Raw genomic sequence first — 24,285 nt, 5'->3', positions numbered from 1 at the left:
AAATTGAGTGAACATCAGATCTGCAAGATTGAATTACTGTCTTAAACTCACTGGCAGTCTTATTAGGCAGCTGGAAGGCAGCAGTGTCATTACAAAAAATGAGGAATCCTCCCTGCTTTGCTATGGAATCACATGGGTCCCTGATTCTAGACTTGGACAGCTTGATATTGGTGCAAAGCAAAATTATTTTGGACTGATGTTCATGAGCTTGTCAGCCTTGGAATTGAGGTTATGCCCATATTGGCACTACTTGGTTTTTCAGAACAAAACATTGGAACATATTAATTCAGATTGGAATGCCTTAATTTGCTGAATAGGGAAGACCAAATGATGTGACCGCCAAACACTTTAGGGTATAAATTCAGTTCTCACACATTGGATTGAATAACTTCTTTCTTTTATGGATTCACTGCTTCCCTACATCATCGAACTCTTTAAAAAGAGAAGAAATCAAACAAAAAAACATGTCTGGTCTTTGAACAGTGCTGATTTTGAGTGTGGATCTACAGTAGTAGTCTCTAGTTGTATTAACCATTATGCCATATTTACATTAGCTTTTGTTTGAAAGGATACTGCAAAGAATTTGTTCTCGCTTCTAGTTATATAAACTCCAAATGTAACTTTTGTGCAAGATTAAAAATTTTGCTTGGTATTTTGGAGATGAAAGTAAATTCCTCTGACTTTATGCTAACTTCAGTTTATCCATCCAAGAGAACCTTGCCACCCCTGCTGTTGTAGCATCCACTAACCTCTAACTTTTTTTTTGAGTGTTCCACTGTGGTGTGGTGATCAGTCTTGTGAAGAGATTCATTTCTTCACATTGTCTTAAATTTGCTATTTCATAATTTGAACCTATATGGTTGTATCCTACTGTTGTAGTTTGCTTTGGCCAATTCCTGCTCCAGATTTGTATGTAAAAAAATTTGTATATTTTGGGCATTCTGTCAGTTGTCACAGTAATGGAAATGTATGATTTACAAAGTTAAAAATCTCACAACACCAGGTTACAGTCCAACAGGTTTATTTGAAGTACTAGCTTTTGGAGCACTCCTCCATACCTGACAAAAGAGCAGCGCTTCAAAAGTTAGTACTTCCGAATAAACCTGTTGGACTATAATCTGGTGGTGTGATTTTTAACTTTGTCCACCTCAGTCTAACATTGGCACCTCCTTATTATGATTTACAAGGCTAACAAGATACTTGTTTTTCTCTTGATATTTCTGTTTATTTCACATCTTCACTACCTCAGATGTATGAGCTCTTGTGGGTGGGTGATAGGAATTTAGAGTAATTTGCAGTTCTTGTGAACAGTATAACTTAATCATCTAAGAGAACGTGAATATATTTTATCTATGACATTCCTGTCAAGCTGAGGTTCTGATAGGAGCAGTTTTGATCGATCAGCAACACAAACAGTGGTTCTATTGGTATGAGATTGAGAGATGGAAAATATGAAGAAAATAGCTTTCATGTAAATGTGAAAATAATGTCTATTGGTTAGGAAGATAATTTGCATATATTACCATGACAGAATCATAAGGTACGAAGTTTGAACACTTTCAAATAGTCGAATTACTTTGCATGTCAATCTTCCTGTAAAGCCTAGCTCATGATCAGTAAAATATGCAATTCAGAACCTTTTTTTTTTAAAAAGCAGTTCTAATTTGATGCTTGTGGAGCAGATCTGCAACACTTAGGTTCAGTGATAGGTTGTAAGATTCACTAACCATTTAGAAATATGGTAAAGTTTCACAAACAGATTTTCATCTTTATCTTGTTGCAAATGTATAGACCACTGTACTGTGCTTTGAATAGGTAAAATTGGAACTCTTTAAATGACAAAAATACATCAATATCTAAATGTACCCGAAACATCGACTTCACCACCACCCAACGCTGCCTGGCTTGCTGTGTTCTTCTAGCCTGCTGTCTATCTGTGATTTTAAATTTGGTGTTTTGACCTTTTTACTTGATCTGTATATTTTGGTTGTTTCTTTTAGTCTTTAAGTGCTTGAGTTCCCTCTATTAGCAACTGATGCTTGATTACTTATGGAAGAAAAAATGTTTCTGTTAAAGTAAAAATGGGGACTTTGAAGTACTGCATGTAGTTGCAAAGTTGCACTTAGATATGGTCATCCATGCTGAATTGATTTTTCTGTCTCTTTCCCCTTTATCCCCCTATGTGATAAATATGACACCTTTCTGTGGAGTTCTTACAGGAACATATGTGTCATCTAAGATTAATTTTGTTTTAGGTTTATAATGGGTGCAGGGTGCTCACTCCAGTTGGCAAGAAAGATCATGGTCCTGGAGGATATTTGAGTCAGCGTAATTTGATGTGGTATTTGGCTCTGCAGTTCACCTTCAGCTGTATTGTTGCCAGTTTGACCAGCATTAATTTTGCATGTTTTAAAAGTTGGTATTCAAGTGGATGGATGATGTTTAGTTTAATGTGACCTCATGAAATTGGGTATTGTTGATTTACAAACAAAATGCCTGAACTTCAGAAATTCCCATTGGGGGAATTGAAAATTATATGATATCTAAGCAAAACACATTATTAATGAACGTTTTAGTCTTTGGTAGCATATAATTTTGTGCTAAGCTACTTTAATCTTTTATTTCCTTATTCCATCTTCCTTTAAGATACTTAAGGTTTAATTGAGCTTCAGAAACGATCTGTCAGACAATGGGACTTAAATTTCTGAAATACATCTGAAAGCATGACTTTGCTTCATGTAATTTGTATTTATAATGTAGCATATATTGACTGTTGGCCCTGCCTGCAAAAGTACTCCTATTCCCAATGGAACTAAAACTTAGTGACTTTCATGATTTTTATTTGCCAGTTTGTGACCATCGGGTTCTTTGCAAATTAAATTTTCATAGGTTAACAGCACCTGTAAACATATTTAAAAGTTGTTTAAATATTACTGTGCACTTTTCAGCCAAATAGATAATATTTATAACAAAACTTTTGTTATAACCAGTCCTCTTGATAAACTGCTAAAAATTATCTCCAATGCCATGGTTTACTGTATTGTTCAGACCAATTATAGATTTTAATTTATTTACCTCAATGTAACTATACTCTCGGTTGTTATGTTGCCATAGTCTTACCAGATCACAGGGGCTATACTCATTAGAGAGAAACGACTGATGGTGATTTAACCTGAGGGCCACCAGATGGCCAGACAAAATATCAACAGTTGATTCAGTTTCTCTTCAAATGCCTCAATCTGCTACAATTTCAAGTAGTCAGTTGAGGGTGTAAGAAAGAATGTTCTTTGCTGCTAATTTTTATTTTAGGCAAGGTTACATTAGTATTTAAGTAATTTATGGTATATGTACAGTATACCTCTTGCTATGTTTCTATTACTTGATATGTGTTTTTACATGTGGACCTCTTGATTATCTATCTGGAATATTTGATCAACTGTGATACAACTGATGAGATTAATGCTCATTAGTTTCTTTCAACGCAACATTTTAGAAAAATAGAAATGACAGTTCAGTTTCTTTATAATCCAGAATAAAAATGAAACACCTTTCGACTTTTTTTTTGAAGTGCAAGCAAGTAGCTTTAACTCAATTGTTACATAGATCAGTTACAAGCAATACCTCACCAAAATTGCAAAGAAACATGCCGTTCTTTTGTTTTTCCAGAAAAAGAGTTGGATGGAGCTCTTCAGGATAATGGAATCAAGGGTTATGGGAATAAGGCAGGAACAAGATACTGATTGAGGATGATCAGCCATGATCATAATGAATGGTGGTGCTGGCTCGAAGGGCAGAATGACCTACTCCTGCATCTATTGTCTATCAATGTTTTACATTTTTACTCAGGTTATATGAAGGTAGGAAAAAAACTGGTCATGGAAAGATCCAAATTAGTCCTCCTTCCTTGCTGTAGTATCTTCAGATTATTTTTACTTATTCATGGGATGAGGGCATTGCAGGTTTGGCCAGCATTTATTGCCCATCCAAGAGGGTAGTTAGGAGTCAACCTATCACCCATAAGCCAGACCACACAAGGATGGCAGTTTCCTTCTCTAAAGAACCTTAGTGAACCAGTTGGGGTTTTCTGACAATTGCAGTGGATTCATAGTGGTCATTAGACTTTTAATTCCAGATTCCCATGGTAGGATTCAAACCCTGGAACAATACCTGGGTCTCTGGATTAACAGTCCAGCGATGATACCACCTCTCATTTAGGATTTTGAGAAGTGGTGGATAATTGAATGTTAAGCTGAAGTATGCAGCTGCTGCTTAACTTATGAAACCAGCTTAAAATACATCAGTCACTGGAGAATGGTACTTGTTGCAAACGTACTAAAAATGGGTGAAAGGTGACTGAATTTTAAAGGAACTAGTTGGATAAATTCCAATGCATCTGGATGTTTGCCTGAAGGCTATATGTAGAGTTAGAAGATTGCTCATAATTTTTTACTTTTGGCAAGCTTATTTAAAATGTTATGAAACTTTGATATTGTAGTGCATCTGCACTATTGCTAAGGTCTCACCTGCAAGCAGTTAATAAATCATCCTAAATGTGTTATGACTTGCAAAGAATTTAACAAAATCTTATTAGAGCATTTGACTTGATGAAGCCCAGTTAAAGGAGTGATTTGTGTCTTTATAAAGTTAGTATTTTGAAGAGTTTTCTGTTTGATCCCAGGTTTCTACAGCTAAATGAGGATGTAAAATTGAAATGAATTTTTCTCTTTTTGGAGAAAACCAAAAGCTGTAGGTTTTGAACTTCGACTGAGTTTTGAGTTAGTTATTATCAAGATTACATTTTCATTTGAAAAGAAAATGTGTTTGGGAGCCCTTTTAATTTCATAGTTAATTTCAGATGAATCTGATTTTTGTATTTTGTTAAAATTCAGTACTTTGTCCACAACTTTGATTTGTGGTAAAATAGAATGTGCTAGTCTGCAAAACTTGGTTGAAGTCAATTCTTTACTCCAGACTCTGTTGGTTTGTTTCGACAACAGGTGGAACCTTGCTCCTATGCGTGCGCGCGCTCTCTTGCTCCTGCACGCACGCTGTGGAACACAGTATTCCAAAAGTGGCCTAACCAGTTTTCAATTCTGATTTCCTCCCATCAGAAGGATGCTGTTGAAAGGGTTCAGGAAAGATTTATAACTCAAATCGTCCAAACCTGACAATATCATTGTAAAACCTTTTTGAAACCTTCCACGCTCTCAACTTTCTGATAGCGGGAAGACCAGAATTGAACAAAATATTCCAAAAGTGGCCTAACCAATGTCCTGTACGGCCCCTACCTCCGGTACTCAATGCTGTTATCTTTTCCATCTATACTTCGACTGAAATTTGATTGTTAGATTTTGAATCATACATTGAAATATATGATTGAAATTGGCAATTGTGGCAGAGCTGTTGATGCCATTGTCAGTTTGTACGCCATATCATATGCATGCTAAAATTCTTCTACTGGCAATGGGAGAGTATGAATGATAAGTATTTTTTAAAAAAGTAAACTTTTTGAGGGTTCTGCAGCAATTGACAAACTGTATGGGACAACACAATTTCAATTTTTTTCTATTAATTAACTTTTGCTGTTAACAATGAAAGTAGAAGTTGGTGGCTATGTTGGAAAGTTCTTAGATGACCATATATAGCTTGTAGGGTTTGAAACATTTTCTTTCTTTCCTACAGATCATAGTTTCCTTATCACTAGTTTCCTTATTTACAATGAAAAGGAGCTCTCTTGTGGCATAGTGGTAGTGTCCCTGCTTCAAGTCCCATCTGCTCCAGAGGTCTGTTATTAAATCTTTACCTAGTTTTCAAATCAAACTATTCAGTGTAGGTAAGATTGTCATTTTGTGTTTTAGTTATCTGTTAATTGCAATTCTGTGGCCTGAGGGTTGTTTTGATAATCAGTTATTATTTAAGCTTATGGTGCAAAATAAATCAAAATCTCAAGTGTTTATCCTAAAGCCAATAAAGTACTGAAGAAAAAGCAATAAACTTCTTACCGTGTTGCTGAAGTGTTGCATGTTTTCTAATTAATGTTTTTCTGTGAAGTCTTTACTTTTCAAATATAAGAAATACTATATTTTGAGGCCTTGTAATAACTTAACAAATTTATCTTCTGGTTAATTCACATATTAGGAAGGTCCCTGCTTTTATTCCTGGGTTGACGACAGTTGGTAAGAGCTTCAGTCAACCTTATGTTGTAGATGTCCCAGGTCTTGTTAATTTTTAGACTTACCCTTTTTAATTCTTGAAACGTATTTCTCTGATTACTACTGATTTCCTTTTTCTCCTCTATTTCCTGCCTTCCTAGCATTTGTATGGTGCTTTTAAAGTTGTAAAGAATCTCTTGGCGGCTTAGTATGGTATCAAGAAAAATATGGCCTGCATATGGAAGGTTAGAAAAAATTAACAAAACGAAAAGTTCAATTTTAAATTGCTAAAGTATTTTTCGGTGTTTGAGTGATCGTGATCTGTGTGGCATAACTGCCACAGACTTAAACAATTGCATCATTAACGGAGATCTTTAATTTGATTAGATTCATCACATGTACTCAATTCTGCTTCTTTCAACCAGTTCATATAGAAATGTTGCATTAGTTTAAAGTCAAAGTAAAATAATAAGATTCATTGCATCACACCTGAAACCTCTCTGATTGAGATACCAAAATTTCTTTTTAGTTAAAAGATAAATGAGATTAAAGAACAAACTGCTGAAATAATTTATTATGGTAGCTCCTGATACTTATTTTGATAAGTCATAACTGAGGAATTTTCAGCTAAAATTTTGACTTGTGGGTTACAGTAATGGATGCTACTCCTCATCCTGCAGGAATACTGTTGACAAAAAACAGCTTAGTTTGAAATAACAGTAATTCTTGGTGATAGTTATGTTTTATTTTTATCAACTCTCATTCTATAACTAATCTGACTTAAAGTCTCCATTATTATGTCTGTTTTGGCATAATTATCTGATGGGAGTTGGGCATAGATTTAGGCTTCTTTTTAGATCATGAATATTTTATCAGCAAATGTAGTTGGTTGGGGCAGAATTGCTTTGTGATGACCTGAATGTAGACAAGTACATTTCCAGGCGAAAGTATTGCAGCTGGGTATCCCATTCCCTTGTAGATTATAGTTGACTTGCTTTCTGCAGCTGCATGCAGATGATCCTTTATTAGGAGTGTTTTAAAGGAGAACTCAACTTCTGCAACTGAAGAATTAGGTTTTTTAAAAAATTTAAATCTCCTGTTATGAGCTCTCAAAAGTTATCTTGCACTTGATGACTCTTTTTCTCTTTCCCATTCCCTCTGAGTGTGCAGGGAAATAGAAAGGAAGAAATACTGGTCCAGGTTTGTACTGGTAATGAAGATGAAACGGTCATTCACTAACAATATGTGGGAAATGTAGTACCTCTAGTCATTGTACGTGTGCAATCGAACATTGAAATCTGGAAGTTTCTATCAGTGAGCTTCCTGTTCTCATTTCAGAATTATTGAGCTTGTACATTAATTCCTTGAATGTGTTTCAATTTTAGTGTTTATTTTTTCTAAAATTAGAAAAAGTGAATGCTAAGATCTGTTAGCCCTGGTTTGTTGGCTCTGAGAACTTTTCAGTGTGATTGGCCTCTTCAACTACTTGATGACCAACATCCTCTGCGGCTAGTGTCTGAATAAAGTTCATGTCAAAAAAGTGAAAATCTGGCATTTACCTTGTGAGCTTTATGTACAAGTTTCTTCTAAGGCAGCAAAAATGCTGTCATTTTATTCAGAATGCAAAATCCAGGCCATAATTTCATCAGTGCCAGAATTACCAGTATCCTTCATTCAGAACTGTAACCTTCATCTCTTCCTGTCCCAGTAAAATGACCACAGCATTCTGGCAGGTATTCAGAATGATATTCATCTTGCACCCTTTCATTATTTGAAAAGATTTTTTGGAAAAAGGAGAATATTAGTTGTGATTTTTCTTCTCACCACCCAGCCCCCCCCCCCCCCCCCCCCCCCAAAGCCAAATCCCTTGCTGCTCTTGAATAAAAACGTTTCATCGTGTGCTATATTATTCTCAGGGGCAGAAGCTCTGGGGTTTTCTGTTGTGTTCTTTGTATTTTAATAATATTTATCGTGCCTATTCAAAAATAAATCTGATGTATGTCATATGTGTGCAAAAAGTATACCTTAGTAAATACAATATATCTTGCCATTTCCAACTCCATATTGCTTTGTGGAAATTTGATGCTGTTACATTTTTTGTATTAATTCTGAAGCCACTTCTTTTTGTAAGATTTCCCATCTTTGTCTATGGGTGCTGACTGAGCTGCAGTTTATGTCTATTGTTTGTTATTTTGGTTTATGTTACTTGAATTCGACTCTAAGCAGCTCCCCTCCCTTCCCCTCTCAACATGAGAGGAATGGTGCTTCTATCTCTGCCCACCAACAAATCTTACCTTGGAGGGTTGGAGAGCTTAGGCTTTGAATTTCTGGTAGGGAAATCTATTTCCAATAATTATGCCTGAAATGTCTAATACTGTGTGCCATCAGGGGGGAACCACAATGAAGGGAATTACAGAAGTCTGGATAATCCTTTTTAGTCTGCAACAAAGCATTGTCATTTTTTTTCAGATTAGCTTTGCAAATCCTTAATTGGTTCCTAAAGAGATGCATAATATAAATGCCAAAGCAATGGAGCATCCTGAGTTTCTGGTTCAGGATAGTGATTCCACTTCACAAGTGGTGCATACAGTGGAGAGTAGTTTGGGTTTGATCCAGCCACTGTCTGATCTGACCATAAATGAAAGCATTGATTTGCATGGTTAGCATTTGAGTTTGGAAATTTATCAAGAGGAACAATAATCACAGTGCAGTCAAGTTCATTTTAGAAGAATCAGAGTAAGAACCCAATCCATTCCAATTATCACACTTGTTTACAAAACTTTTTTTGCATTTCTTTACCAGTGTTTGAATGCAACCTTTTTAAAGTTAGAAGTTCTGATGGGCACAGTGCTCCTGGCAGCCATTCACTGTCCCTAAGTTTGTCCAGATGTAAGCATGCACTGTGCTCCATAACTTCTGCAACAACTAAGCACAAGCTGTGCTCAACATTAGTCGCTGTTTGTACTGTTCTTTAAATGTGTGTATTGCAGCAGACCAGGGTGGTATCCAACAGCAACTGGTCTGCTTGAAGTTCTTTTTGCTGCTGAAGTGGTGCTTGAAAGTTAATTCAGCCTATGATGCCCTTTCTTAAAAACGTTTAAGCTGCCTCAAATTATTGATGAGGGGATCTTTATCCTGGGGAGAATTTTTTTTCTAGAAATAGACTTGTCCTATGCCACTGGGCATCCTTTAATAGACTTTTACTATATTGATTTAATTCTAGTGTAATAGCATCTGGGAATCTAATTTGTAAAGTGTTCAGCCTCTGTTGCTGTCTTGGAGTTATTTCACTTTAAGCCCTTGAAACCACTGCTGCAGATAGAAATCTAAAGTGCTGCATTTTAGAATCTTTTTAATAAAAAGGGGAAGAAAGCATTTGTACAGCACAGAAATGGATCCTTCGGTCCAACCCTGTCCGTGCCGACCAGTTATCCCAACCCCAATCTAGTCCCATCTGCCAGTACCTGGCCCATATCCCTCCAAACCCTTCCTATTCATATACCCAAGCAAATGCCTCTTAAATGTTGCAGTTATACCAGCCTCCACCACATCCTCTGGCAGCTCATTCCATACATGTGCCCCGCTCTGTGTATAAAAGTTGCCCCTTTCGGTCCCTTTTCTATCTTTCCCCACTCGCCCTAAACCTCTGCCCTCTAATTCTGGACTCCCTAACTCAGGGAAAAGCCTGTCCATTTATTCTATCCATGCCTCTTTTATAATTTTGTAAATCTCTATAAGGTCACCCCTCAGCCTCCGATGCTCTCGGGAAAACAGCCCCAGCCTATTCAACCTCTCCCTGTAGCTCAAATCCTCCAACCCTAGCAACACCCTTGTAAATCTTTTCTGAACCCTTTCAAGTTTCATAACATCTTTCCGATAGGAAGGAGACCAGAATTGCAGCAATATTCCAACAGTGGCCTAACCAATGTCCTGTACAGCTGCAACATGACCTCCCAACTCCTGTGTTCAATACTCTGACCGATTAAAGGAAAGCATACCAAATGCTGCCTTCCCTATCCTATCTACCTGCGACTCCGCTTTCAAGGAGCTATGAACCTGCACTCCAAGGTCTCTTTGTTCAGCAACATTCCCTAGGACTTGACCATTAAGTGTACGAGTCCTTGCTAAGATTTGTTTTCCCAAAATGCAGCACCTCTCATTTATCTGAATTAAACTCCATCTGCCACTTCTCAGCCCATTGTGTTTTTCAATGACTCTCCAAATTGCTAACAGTTAATGGCTTCACTGAAAAGTACATAACTATTGTCATATAAGAAATCCTGGTATCAATAATAATATGATTATTGCTACCGAAAGTACTTGACATTTTGCTCCAGAATACTGCAGTCATATTGTCAAGTGGAATGATTAGTGCAACAAGTCAGCTTCCCTTTTGCTTTGTTCCCCTTTGATTAGTTTGATGGAAGTAATTTTAGCAAATCCTTCCTGGCTCAGGCTGTTCTGACTTGAACTTTTGATAATTTTCTTGTCTTGGAATATAATTTAGTTAACACGGAGAGATAAGTTGTTTGTCAAAACTAGTTTACAGACAAATGTTTTTTTTAGAGAGACCAAGTAACTTTTTAAAAAAAATGGTAGTGTTAATTTAGTACTAACTGCATATCCTCTTGCTTGATGGATGGTATTAACTAAGTGGGAATTGGAGGAGAGTAAGAAAGTCAGCATTGATTCAGAATCGACTATGTTATCACTGCTTTTCAGCCAAGGTCAAAATATTTTTTGTTTTTTTGTGAAAAACGTTTGGGAATAGATCTGAATCCTGATTCATCTGTCACGTTGGGCTGTAAAAATACCCTTTCCTAAATCTGGATACTTTTGCTTAAATTTTCACACTTTAGTAGGAATATTGCAAGTTTAAAATGTTATTTGTACTTTATTCAGAAGCAGACATGAAAGAATAACAAAGTACTGTACATGAAATTGGATTGAATCTGCATGTAACCATTAGATGTATGTGTCTGACCAGCTATTTTGACTTTGAAACTCTTAGATGACACTAATGTGTTTCTAAATAAAATCATGAATAGACTTTCACAATTCATTTACCATGAAACCAAAATGGAATTTGAAGCTGGTTAATTTATACAAGGTGAATCTTGCAATTCTAATATCTAAATTGCTAACTGCAGTTCTAGCTTGTTAGCAATAATGCTTGTAAACACTAAGTGCCAGACTTAGTGTCCCCCAAATTTTCTTTTTACACAGTACCTTCAGAAGGCATTGAAAGGGTTTGGAGTATTTAGATAATTTTAATTATTGCTGTAAATAAAAATCAGATAATATTGAACAAGATTTTCTCAGACTAACTTTTCAATCTCTTGTTTTCTCTTTAGATACAGAAGAAAAATATCTGAACACATTCCATCACACAACTAAGACTCTCTCTGCCTTCGGATTTTTTTCAAACAAGTACTTTGGGACATTCCAAATAAAAGTGCACAGAATTTCATAATCTCCAGTGGATTTGATGCTTAAAATAGTACTCTTAGAAACCATTTGTTCAGAATTTCTGTTCATTTCTTATACACAATAGCATACTTGCTATTGGCTTCAAAAACTGGTCAGGATGACGATGGCAAGTTTGTTCTCATTTACCAGCCCAGCTGTGAAACGCCTACTGGGCTGGAAGCAAGGCGATGAGGAAGAAAAGTGGGCAGAAAAAGCTGTTGATGCACTAGTCAAAAAACTTAAGAAGAAGAAAGGAGCTATGGAGGAGTTGGAGAAGGCACTAAGCAGTCCAGGCCAGCCCAGTAATTGTGTCACTATTCCCCGCTCTCTAGATGGTCGACTTCAAGTATCACATCGTAAAGGACTACCGCATGTAATTTATTGTCGGGTGTGGCGATGGCCAGATCTTCAAAGTCATCATGAACTGAAACCACTAGAGTGTTGTGAATTTCCATTTGGCTCAAAACAGAAAGAGGTCTGCATTAATCCATACCACTACAAACGAGTTGAAAGCCCTGGTAGGTCATTTGGTTAATCTATGTGTGATAGAATATTAATTACTGAATATATATGCCGAAGGCAAAATGTCTGGAGGTGGACAGAATTTTCCTTGAGTTAATAAGTAGCTGAATGTATGTCCATGTCTTTGATTTTTTTTGTCAGACTTTCCTAATGGATATTTAATCAAGCTGATTCTTGGATACTTCCAAATCTGCTCTATCCAATAGAGTAGATTTATGGTTTGAAACTTTTAATGTGAACGTGGTTTTAATTATCACTTCACCTCGCTTCCATAGTATTGAGCATAAGCACAGAAACTTGCATTTGTTTAGCTTTGGAGGAAGCCCTGTGTCAACCCTGAAATATAGGGTTTCCATGGCACAACCGCCTGAGTGTACTGCATACAGTTTAAATCTCCTTATTTAAGTAGGCATCTTCATATATTAAAGACGGACAGGTTAGAAAAGATTCACGTGGTGAACTTATTGAAACGTCAAGAATTTGAGAGAGTTTCTTGTGTGGCATTCAAAATAAATGATCACCCATTTAAGATGGGGATGAAAAGAGAAAATTCTTCTCTTATGTTAGGCCATCTTGGGAATTTCTGTATTCCAGTGTAGTCTAGGCTGTGTCATTGAATATTAGATGGATTTGTAATTGGCATAAATGGAGGGTTATGGGGACAGGCTCAACTTAAGGTAATTATTAATTCAGTTGTGACTTTTTCGGATGGTGGGGTAAGTCTAAGGAACCATATAGATTACACGCCTTATGGCACAGTGTGGTGTTCCTATCTTTGGGCCAGAAGACCTGGGATTAAATCCTACCTGTCCCAGTCATGTATTGTAACTTGCCTGGACAGCTTGGTTAAAAATATCTACTCTTCCAACTTTTGGCTCTTCGAAGTTTAGGTAATTGGAAGAATGTTGGCTATTATGATGCAAAATAAATTGAACAGACCACCCAAGGTTTTGCCAATTTCAAATTATAATCCCCAGTTTAAAAACTAATATTGCACTATTTATTGGCTAAAAGTTTTTACATTTTGGAGCTTCCCTACTTGTGCTCACCATGAAAGACAGTTTTTATTGACAGATTGAGCTTCCTCTCAACCAAAATTTAAATTTAATGTGCATGCTTTACAGCATGCCTTAGGACCAGCAGTTTATCTGCTGTATTATACTGGAAATATGAGGGAAATTTTCAAGTATTTAATGTGAAATGGAGCTAGTTAATACTCAAAGGACAAGAACGACACAGGTGGTGTATGGCAAAGAAGTGTAATGAGTAATGCCAATGAAGGAAAGCGGTATAGCGGAGTCCGTTCCGCGCCCCCCCCCCCCTTCTTCTGGAGACTGACTTCTCTCTTGATTTTCATTGTGTTAAAAAATATCAAAAGGGAATACTGAATTTTCTAACCTACTCTGAAGTCCCGAGCACACCATAGCATTATCTGCAAAGTTTCTGCTTACTTCCTTTAAAACCTTAGGACAAGGCTGTTTCAACCCTGAGTATTTGCTATTTATGACCATATTAATTTTGGTTAGTTCCTATCTTTGATTCAATATTAGTTTCCTTGGTACTTCTGACACACTGATCTGCTGCTCCATTTGTAATAGTGAAACAAAACAATTGTTTATTATTTTCATTGATTACAGTGATTTGAGAGAAGGGAGTGGCAAGAGGTGGTGGGAAGGCTTATGCTGTGCGGAGCTGTGTAGTGTGTTTAAAATGAAAAATCTTGCTGTAGTAGTTGTGACCAAATCACTGAAGTTCTTTCCACAGATTTGTTGCTATGTTTGTAGTGTGAAAATCTGAACCATCAAATACTCAGCTACTTGCCCACTTACCACGTTCTTAAAGGAAAAATGTCTTCCTCCTAGCCTCCACTGGAAATGAACATTTCACTTAACCAGTGTAGTTCAGTAATTAATTCGTTAAAGATGCCCAACTTTTTTTTGAGATGTAAGCCTCTTTTAAATTGTGAGTACTGCAGGTTTCTTATCTATCCATGGGCAAGATGACAACTGATATAAACACTGACAGCTTACTCAAGCCATGGAAATAAGACATGTATTTCAAAGTGATACCTGCTGCACCACATTCTGGCAGGCACAGATGACACATCATAATTTTTGGGCAGAATTTTATAGGCAGAAATAGATCAAGGGTAATGTTGACTTTGCATATATTTGATGCAAAGAAAGTAAATATACATGGAAGGCCTTCAAAGGAGAGATGATTTGTGTATAAACATGACATTATATTGAGAAGGAGAGAAATTCAATAATAGAACAGATTTTAAGATTTTGTATCTAAACGCACAAAGCCTTCAAAATAAGGTGGACAAACTGATGGCACAAATTGAGGATAAATTAATATGATCTCATTAACCATGTTTCTGTAATGACTACAAGGAGATCAAAAGTGGTAACTTAACATTTTAGGGATGTTTTGACCTTTTTGGACAGAGGGAAGTCCATAAGAAATGAAATGAGAACAGTTGTGAGAAAAGATATAGGCTCAGGTAATGTAGAATTCATTTGAGTGGAGATTTTAAAGTAGCAAAGTAAAGAAGACATTGGTCGAAGCAGTGTACAGTCCTCCAAATGGTAGCCAGTCTGGGAAAATAAATCATCAAGTAAAAGGTGCATGTAAAAAGAATAGAGCAACAATTATGGTTGACTTTAAACTTGTTGATTGAGTGAATCAAATTGGTAAAGGGATGTTTGATAACAAGTTTGAGTGCATTTGCAATATTTTCCTAGAGCAATGTCATGGAGCCCACCAGAAAGCAGGCTATCTTGGATCTGGTTATTGGAAATCAGGCTGGTTTAATGACCTTGGAGTGAAATTTCCCAAGGAAGTAGTGACCATTGTGTGACATAATTTAATGTGCAGTTTGATAGTAAGAAACTTGGGTGTAAACAACTGTGTTTAAGTTAAAGGGAATTTTTGGTCATATGGTGGCTCAGTGATTAGCACAACCGCCTCACGTACCAGGAACCCAGGCTCAATTCCAGCCTGTAGTGTCTCTGTGTGGAGTTTACGCATTCTCCCCATGTCTGCGTGGGTTTCCTCTGGGTGCTCCCAGTTTCCTCCCACAGTCCAAAGATGAGCAGGTTAGGTGAATTGGCCAAGCTAAATTCCCATGGTGTTCAGAGATTGTCGGTTAGGTGCACTTGTCAGGGAAATGAAAGTAATAGGGTAGGGGAATGGATCTGGCTGAGATGCTCTTCAGAGGATTGGTGTGGACTTGTTGGGCCAAATGGCCTGTTTCCATAGTGTAGGGATTCTATGATATATTCTGGATTAGTGGTGCTGGAAGAGCACAGCAGTTCAGGCAGCATTTGAGGAGCAGTATATTCTATGTTTCGGGCAAAAGCCCTTCATCAGGAATACAGGCAGAGAGCCTTATCTCTTCACTCAGGCTCTCTGCCTGTATTCCTGATGAAGGGCTTTTGCCCGAAACGCCAATTTTACTTCTCCTTGGATGCTGCCTGAACTGCTGTGCCCTTCCAGCACCACTAATCCAGAATCTGGTTTCCAGCATCTGCAGTCATTGTTTTTACCTATTCTGATATATGATGAGCTAGCTAAAATGAACTGGGCAGATAAATGAGCAGGAATGACATCAAGCAAATAATAGCAGACATTTTAAGGAGCTAATTCCTGATTCTCAGCACAAACACATCTAATAGGGGGGAATGAGAAGGATAAATCAACCATGGCCAACCGCGAATGTTAAGGAGAGTATAAAGTTGAAAGGAAAAACAGAGTCCAAGATCAGTGATAACTTCAAAGACTGGGATAAATTCAGAATCCAGTAAAAGAGAAGTTTCAGGATAATAAAGACAGGAAAATAAAAAGTGAGAGATCAAAATAAACATAGGCCCCTTAGAAAATGAATCTGGGGAAATGATTTTAGGGAACAAGAAATGGCAGAGAAGTTGAATAGATATTTTGCATCAGTCTTTATGGTTGATGATACTTTGAACATCTCATTAGTGCTAAAAAAAAAGTACTGGGGAGGAATGAAGTACCATCACCATCATCTAAATAAATAGTATTAAACAAACTAATGGAGTGAAAGACATAAGTCCCCTGTCCCTGGTGGCTTGTATTCTAAAACAGGTAGCAAACGAGATAGTGGACGTATTAATTGTTTTCCAAAAATCGTTGGATTCTAGAGAAGTTCTAGAGACCAGGAAAACTGCTAATATAACATCAGTTTTCAAAAAAAGGAGGGGTTGGGAGCCAGAAGTAGGTAACTATTGGCCAGTTAGCCTAACACCTGTTGTAGGAAAGTATTTGAATTGAATATTAAGGAGATAATGCAGAACATAATGAACTTGAAAATTAAGAGGCAACAATGAGGGGGTAACTAAATAATCACCATCACTATGGGACAGTTGTTGGGAAAATGTCAAAATTTGCATTTAAACAAGTCCCACAGCCAGATGACGTGCATCCCAGGATCTTCAAGTAAAGTGGTTGCAGACATAATAGTATGGAAACAGACCCTTTGGTCCAACTCGTCCATGCCGACCATATACAGAGGAATCTTGATTATGGGTGGGCTCTATTTCGTTCGGATAATTGATTATTCGGTTAATTTATTCAATGCCTTTCCTCTGGAGTTCGGAAATTTCTGTAAAGTCTGCTCCCTGTTCAGAAGACGAGGCAGCAACGCAGCGCGCGCGCGAGCCCCTGTCCCCAATCCTGTCCAACGCTGCCCTCGCCCCCTGCCCTCCCCCCAAACCCCGTCCAACACCACCCCCCCATCTGCCCTCCAATGAGGACCCTTGCCCATACCCAGCACCGCCCCCGGCCACCCCTCAAATCCTGTCCAGCACTGCCTCCCTGCCCCCCCACCACGCTGTCCAACACCGACCCCGCCCATCCTCCCAACCCCATGCAACACCACTTCCCGCTCCCTGCCCACCCGTCCAATACCACCCGTCTGCCATCCAATCCTGTCCAACACCGTCCCCAACACCATACCCTGCCCACCCCCTTCAAATGGAAACCAGTCTGGGAAAATAAACTGTCCCTTCAGAGATTATCTGGGGAAGGAGGGTTTTGGGGACACCGCTGTGTAGAACTCCAGGGAAAGTGTGGGGACAGGGGGGGGTGGGAGGTCAGTCATTTAGAGACCGTGCTTGTGCTCCCATCAGTCCAGGACTGTTCAGGGCAGCACTTTTGATCACTTTAAACAAAAGTCACGATCAAGTGTTGGAAGCACATCTTTGATGTAATGTTTATGTCGGGACCTCGAGATCTCCTTCGGAGAATCTGATTTTCGGATAATTGATATTCGGATGATCGAGGTTCCCCTGTATTCTAAATTATTTATAGTCCTATTTGCCAGCATTCAGCCCATATCCCTCTGAACCTTTCCTATTTGTACACCCATCCAGATGTCTTTGTGGTGTAACTGTACCAGCCGCCACCACTTCCTCTGGCAGCTCATTCCATATATGCACCACCCTCTGTGTCGAAAAGTTGCCCGTAAGGTCCTTTTTAAATCTTTCCCATCACACCTTAAACACTGTGCTGTCTAGATTTGGTCTCCCTTACCCTGGGGAAGGGACCTTTTGGCTATTCATCCTACCAATGCCCCTCATTTTATAAACTTCTAAGATCATCCCTTAGCATCTGGCAAGCAAGGAAAAATAGCCTCAGCCTCTTCAGTGTCGCCCTATAGTTGAAACTCTCCAACCCTGGCGACATCGTTGTAAATCTTTCCTCAACCCTTTCAAGTTTCACCACATCTTGCCTGTAGCAGGGAGACCAGAATTGAACACACTATTCCAAAATTGGCCGAAACAATTTCCTGTGCAGCCACAAAATGACCTCCCAGTTCTTATACTCAATGCATTGACAAAAAAGGCAAGCATACCAATGCTTTCTTCTCTATCCTGCCTACCTGTGACTTCACTGTCGAGGCACTGTGAACCTGCACTCTTAAGGTCTCTTAAAGTAGTATTTGGACAAATGCCAAAAGGCCTGATCAAAAACTTTAAGGATCACCTTATCAAAGGAAAAAAAATAAGGAAATTCCCAAACTACTCTATCATGACATTGCTGTCTCAGAGCTCAACACCAAAGTTGAAATTCTCCCTATTTGTGAAGTCCAGCTTTACTTCCTGCTGAAAACTAGCTAAACCCTCATAATGACACACAAATGAAAAAAGGTCAGGTCAAATTTCAATGATTGTTGGCAAACAAAGCTTTTGAATTGTAATCTGCAAGACAGGATCTTAAAGATTTGCTAACCTCGCCCAATGAGCTCTTAAACTGTATTTACAGCTACTCTGTCAAACAAGCCCATCAGTTCCCAGATGTTGATCACAAATCGGGCAGACTCTGAATTCTTGCAGTTTAGATCAGAGTGGTGCTGGTAAAGCACAGCAGGTCAGGCAGCATCCGAGGAGCAGGAAAATCGACGTTTCGGGCAAAAGCCATTCATCAGGAATAGAGGCAGGAAACCTCCAGAGCAGAGAGATAAATGGAAGGGGCTGGGGAGAAAGTAGCAACGAGTACGATAGATGAATGGGGGTGAGGATGGAGGTGATCTTCAGGGCAGAGGAGACGACCTGGGGGTTGCAGTGTGAGAGAGACTCAGATTCTTGTGGAGAGAAGAGAACTTCTTCAAGGTAGGCATCCTTGCAAGAGGATTCGCAGTGAATTCTTGCAATCCACTTTCAACTCTACTTCCTAGTATCTGCTCCTGGATGGGCTTTCTTCCAAGTTAAATACAACTATGCATCAACGGTTGAACCATTAGTCCTCCCTTTACAATGAGTGAACTGCTCTTTTTCCATTTTGTATGTCATTTTATGTTTTCCACCTACTATTTGCTAATATCTTGCTAATTCTCCTGGTAAAGCCTCCTATGCTACTTTGTTGAGTCTGTGGGCTACAGACTTGATCGTACGAGATCCACAATTAGTTTGACAATGCACGAATTTGACTGGGACACCAGGCACTATCAGGCTCCGTGATCTCTGCCAAAACACATTACTGTGAAAGATCCCTTTCCCCCAATTGTCTGAAGTGTTAAATCTCTTTTCCTTGTCCATCTGTTCACCCCCTAACAGCTAACGCTTTGTCACTGTTGAAGTCACTCATTTGGTTGCTTCCCTTTGCAAGCTGATCAGTTCACAAGGCTTCACTTGCAACAGCATCTTTATCTAGTCCAGCACTTGCCGGACTGTAGTTTGCTAGCCTCCTCTCTTCTGAAGCTCTGATGGTTCCTGGCAAACCCATGTTCTGTTTTAGTCCCTCCCTGAAGCATGACATTGTAAGGGAAATGAATAAACTTGGCAGGTGAGCAAGGAGCTCTATAAACGTGTATGCTGGTCACATTTGCAACATGTTTTCTCCTGTTTGGCCTGGGTTCCCACCTGCTATCTTTACAAGGGTGCTCTATGTTATGGCACCTGCATAACAATCCTGGGCCAAGAATCTGGAGTGGACCTTCAGCGAGCCTTCACTCTGAGAATATGGAGTGCTTGACTGAAACCTTTGTAAATACATGAAATAACTGCTGTACAAAGATTCAAATACTGATTTCATTTGCATGTGATAGATTATTACATAATGCATCGTGCAAACCCAGTTACTGAATAATACTGTGCTGCTTTAATGCAGTTTTGATTTTGTTGACGTCTGGGGTCACGCACAACTTAAAATAGTATAGGAAACACAGCTAAGGTTCCTATCCCATCTTTGCATATGCCGTTCCTGAGCTCATGTCACCTGCGACCTCTTGCCTTGATTGCATGCATATTAAATTGTCATTCATTGTTTTCCAACCTGATGCTAATGTTAAAGAGCTTTCTCTTTTTGACCATTTGCCCCTCAACTGCCACGATGAGCCACCTTAAACTTACCCTTGATTCTTCTGTCTTCAAAAATACCCACAAAATTCAATCTCTTACCTCTGCTCCTTTAACATATTACCTCCTGCATCTTTGCTTATCTTATTACTTAGATTAGGATGAGTGTATCTGGTGTATAAATTGTTTAGCATTAGACTTCAAATCTGGCTGAGTAACGGCAAACAGAATTGCTGGCTACTCTAATATCCTGTAAAGTAAAGGTGAGTATTGGATTTTTATTCTCTCAGCCGGTACGGAATATGCCCCAGTCAAAGATGTATCATCCTCTTTGTCCAGTACGTCCATCTCTCTCGGCACTTGAAACTTTCTTTCATGCCTTTCTCGCCTCAGCAAACGTCATTCAAACTGACATCCGAGACAATTTCTCATCTTTTATCCTTGGATCATTCAAAATTCTGCTGGCCCTATCCTACCTTGGTTCAAGTCCTGCTTACCTGTTGCTCCTGCACCTGCTGTACTGTGTTGTCTTCCACCTGTGCCTCAACCTACAGGTCTCTGCTCATGTTAATTGTCTTTATTATTATACTCCTTTACTGTCTCTCCCTTCTAAATAAATTATTTCCAGCCTTACATTCCTCGAAGAATACTACATTTCACTCTTGCCTTTTATCAGTCTGTCCTCCCTTTGTCTTTCAATTGGTGACCATGCCATCCAGGCCCTTTTGGTCTCTAATTATATCCTTTAGCTTCTCCATTTCCTCCTTTTCATTTTTAGATCCTCCTTTAAAATGACTTATTTGACTGAAGCTTTAGTTACTTTATGATCCTTACCTAGCTTGACATCCTTTTGTATCTGGTTACTTCCATCAAGCACCTTGTGATGGTTTTTTTACATTGTGTTGTATTAGCTTAGTTTTTATGGTTGTTAAATTGCTGTTTTTGGGCAAGAAAGGCCAATTTTGAAATGATTGTATTAACAATGCAGTTAGAGTTCCTTGTTTGCTCATAGGATCAGATTGGGTGGTTTACATAACAAGGTATGCAGGGTAAAAAGGTAGTGAGATTTTAAACATAAACTGTTAGGTATTTTTTGAAACTGAGAGTATCATTGCTATTAATTGATCTTTGTTCAGTTGGTATTTTGCATAAACTAATGTTTTGTTTGCATCCTGTCAAAAGTCACTTATTCTGGGTACTGCATGTTTTTAATAGCATCTGAAATGGATCCTTGAGGTATGCTCATTTCCACGTATACTCCTGCCTATGCCACATTATTCTTAGTTATGTTTCAGAGTAACTACTGAATATGGTATCTGTACTAAAGTAAAAATCTGAAACATGTATTAATCAGCTTCAACTAACCCTAAAATGTTTTGGACTGTGACTCCTATTTTAACACTTGAAAAATTGATGTGACCATCAGAAGCCAATAAAAATAAAGCAGCATAGTAACACTCTGTATTTAGAAGTTTGCATGTCCTAAATCAACTTGCTGCATACATAAGAATCTGTGTTTTAATGTTTTGTCAAAGTTTTATTATTTCATTTACGTACTTAGACTTCAGCCAAGATCTCCATTGACAAGATGACTAAAAAACGGCCCTTTTCTCGAGATTTTTGGCTCAGGATGGCTGCAACTACACAATCTGGGCACTCAAGCCTGCTCCATCATTTAATAAGATCTTTGTTGATCTGCTTGTGTTTTCAATTCCACATTCGTAACAAATACTGATAATCCTATATTTCCCCTGCCCATCAAGAATCTATTGACTTCTCTCTTAAAAAATATTCACGACTCCGCCACCATTGCTTTCTCGACAAAAGTGTTACAAAATTGTACAACCCTCAGAAAATTTCTCATCCTCTTCTGTCTTGAAAGGATGACCTGTGTTTTTGGATGAGCCCACAAGAGAATATATCATTTTCACTTCCAATTTATCAAAACCTTTTGAGAATCTTCAATCTGGTCATCCTCACTCCAGTGGAAACAAGCAGAGCCTATTTGACCTATCCTTTTTAAGACAACCTGCTCCTTCCAGGTGTCAATCTAATAAACCTCCACTGAACTGCCTCAAATGTGTTTACATCCATACTTGAGTAAGGACACCAAAAGTGCATACTCTATTCATGATTGATCTCACTTTTATATCTTTCCCCTCTCGCTCTAAACCTATGCCCTCTACTTTTGGGCTCTCCCACACCAGGGAAAAGACTTTGTCTATTTATCCTATCCATGACCCTGATGATTTTGTAAATCTCCATCAGGTTACTTACAACTGCACTTTCAAGGAGCTATGAACCTGCACTCCAAAGTCTCTTTGTTCAGCAACACTCCCTAGGACCTTAAGTGTATAAGTCCTGCTCTTTTTGAAAAATTTTTAAAAGTTTTTTAAAAATTACTTACCGGTAGCGTTTTCCCCTTGACAGCAGGAGCGGGAGCAGCAGAGGACCAGAGGGGCAGCCGGGAACGAAAGCAGTGACCATATATATATCAGCAAGAACAAGAGTAGGGAAGTAATTCTGGAACTTTTTGAAACATTGGTTAGACCACAGCTATAATACTGTGTGTAGTTCTGAAATCCACATTACAGGGGTGATGTGATAGCACTGGAGATGAGAGTTAAGGTTAGAGAGCTTCAGTTATGAAAGAGATTGGTCAGGCTAGGGCTGTTTGTCCTCAAGCACCATGTTAGCCAATCTCCAGTCTACCGGCATCTCACCTGTGACTATTGATGATACAGATATTTCAGTAAGAGGCCCAGCAATCACTGCCCTAGCTTCCCACAGAATTCTAAGGTACACCTGATCAGGTTCTGGGAATTTATCCACCTCTATGTGTTTCAAGTTGTCCAGCACTTCCTCCTCTGTAATATCAACATTTTTTAAGATGTCACCATCTATTTCCCTACATTCTGCATCTTCCATGTCCTTTTCCACAGTAAGTACTGATGCAAAATGCTCGTTTAGTATCTCCCTCATCTCCGGCTCAATACAAAGGCTGCCTTGCTGATCTTTGAGGGGGCCCTATTCTCTCCCTAATTACCCTTTTGTCCTTAATATATTTGTAAAAACCCTTTGGATTCTCCTTAATTCCATTTGTCAAAGCTATCTCATGTCCCCTTTTTGCCCTCCTGATTTCTCTCTCAAGTATACTCCTACTGCCTTTATACTTTTCTAAGGATTCACTCCATCTGTCCTGTCTTACCGCTGACATATGCTTCCTTCTTTTTCTTAACCAAACCCTCAATTACTTAAGTCATCCAACATTCCCTATTCCTACCAGCCTTTCCTTTCACTCTAACAGGAATATACTTTCTCTGCACTCTCACTTCTGAAGGCTTACCATTTTCCAGCTGTCCTTTTATCTACTAACATTTGCCCCCAATCAGCTTTTGATAGTTCTTGCCTAATACCATCAAAATTGGCCTTTATTCAATTTAGAACTTTTAAATCTGGTCTATCATTTTCCATCACTATTTTAAAGCTAATAAAATTATAGTTGCTGGCCCCAAAGTGCTCTCCCACTGACACATCAGTCATCTGCCCTGCCTTATTTCCCAAAAGGAGGTCAAATGTTGCACCTTGTCTAGTAGGTACATCCACATACTGACTCAGAAAATTTTCTTGTGTACACTTGACAAATTCCTCTCCATCTGAACCCTTAACACTGTGGCAGTCCCAGTCTATGTTTGGAAAGTTGAAGTCCCTGACCATAACCACCCTATTATTCTTATAGATAGCGGAGATCTCCTTACAAATTTGTTTCTCAATTTCCCTCTGATTATTAGGGGGTCTATAATACGATCCCAATAAAGTGATCATCCCTTTCTTATATCTCAGTTCCACCCAGATAACTTCCCTGGATGTATTTCCACGGATATCCTCCCTCAGTACAGCTGTAGTGCTATCCTTTATCAAAAATGCCACTCCTGCCTCCCTTTCTATCCTTCCTATAGCGTTTGTATCCTGGAACATTAAGCTGCCAGTCCTGCTCATTCCTGAGCAATGTTTCTGTAATTGGTATGATATCCCATTCCCATGTTCCTAACCATGCCCTGAGCTCATCTGTCTTCCCTGTTAGGCCCCTTGCATTGAAATAAATGCAGTTTAATTTATTAGTCCTATCTTGATCTCTGCTTTCTCCCTGCCTGCCCTGACTGTTTGTCTCACTTCTGTTCTCAACTGTACTAGTCTCAGATTGATCTCTTTCCTCAGTATCTCCCTGCGTCCCCCCATCTTCTAATTTCAATCCTCCTGAGCAGCTCTAGCAAATCTCCTTGCCACTATACTAGTCCCCTTCCAATTCAGGTGCAATC

At 38.7% G+C, this 24,285-nt stretch overlaps 1 protein-coding gene across 2 annotated transcripts in view; it reads left to right on the top strand.

Annotated features, from left to right (window-relative positions):
• The window catches only part of smad1 (SMAD family member 1), a 92,916-nt gene that overhangs the window by 8,014 nt on the left and 60,617 nt on the right, over positions 1 to 24,285 (top strand). For both annotated transcript variants that reach the window (XM_060827147.1, XM_060827138.1), the window contains exon 2: positions 11,507 to 12,139. In XM_060827147.1, the coding sequence (XP_060683130.1) occupies positions 11,740 to 12,139 (400 nt within the window). In that variant the 5' untranslated portion in view covers positions 11,507 to 11,739. The remainder of the gene's footprint in view (positions 1 to 11,506; positions 12,140 to 24,285) is intronic.

The sequence above is a fragment of the Hemiscyllium ocellatum genome, chromosome 1 (genome assembly GCF_020745735.1).
Source record: "Hemiscyllium ocellatum isolate sHemOce1 chromosome 1, sHemOce1.pat.X.cur, whole genome shotgun sequence".
In the NCBI taxonomy this organism is placed as follows: Eukaryota; Metazoa; Chordata; class Chondrichthyes; order Orectolobiformes; family Hemiscylliidae; genus Hemiscyllium; species Hemiscyllium ocellatum.
This window is presented reverse-complemented; position numbering and strand designations above follow the sequence as displayed.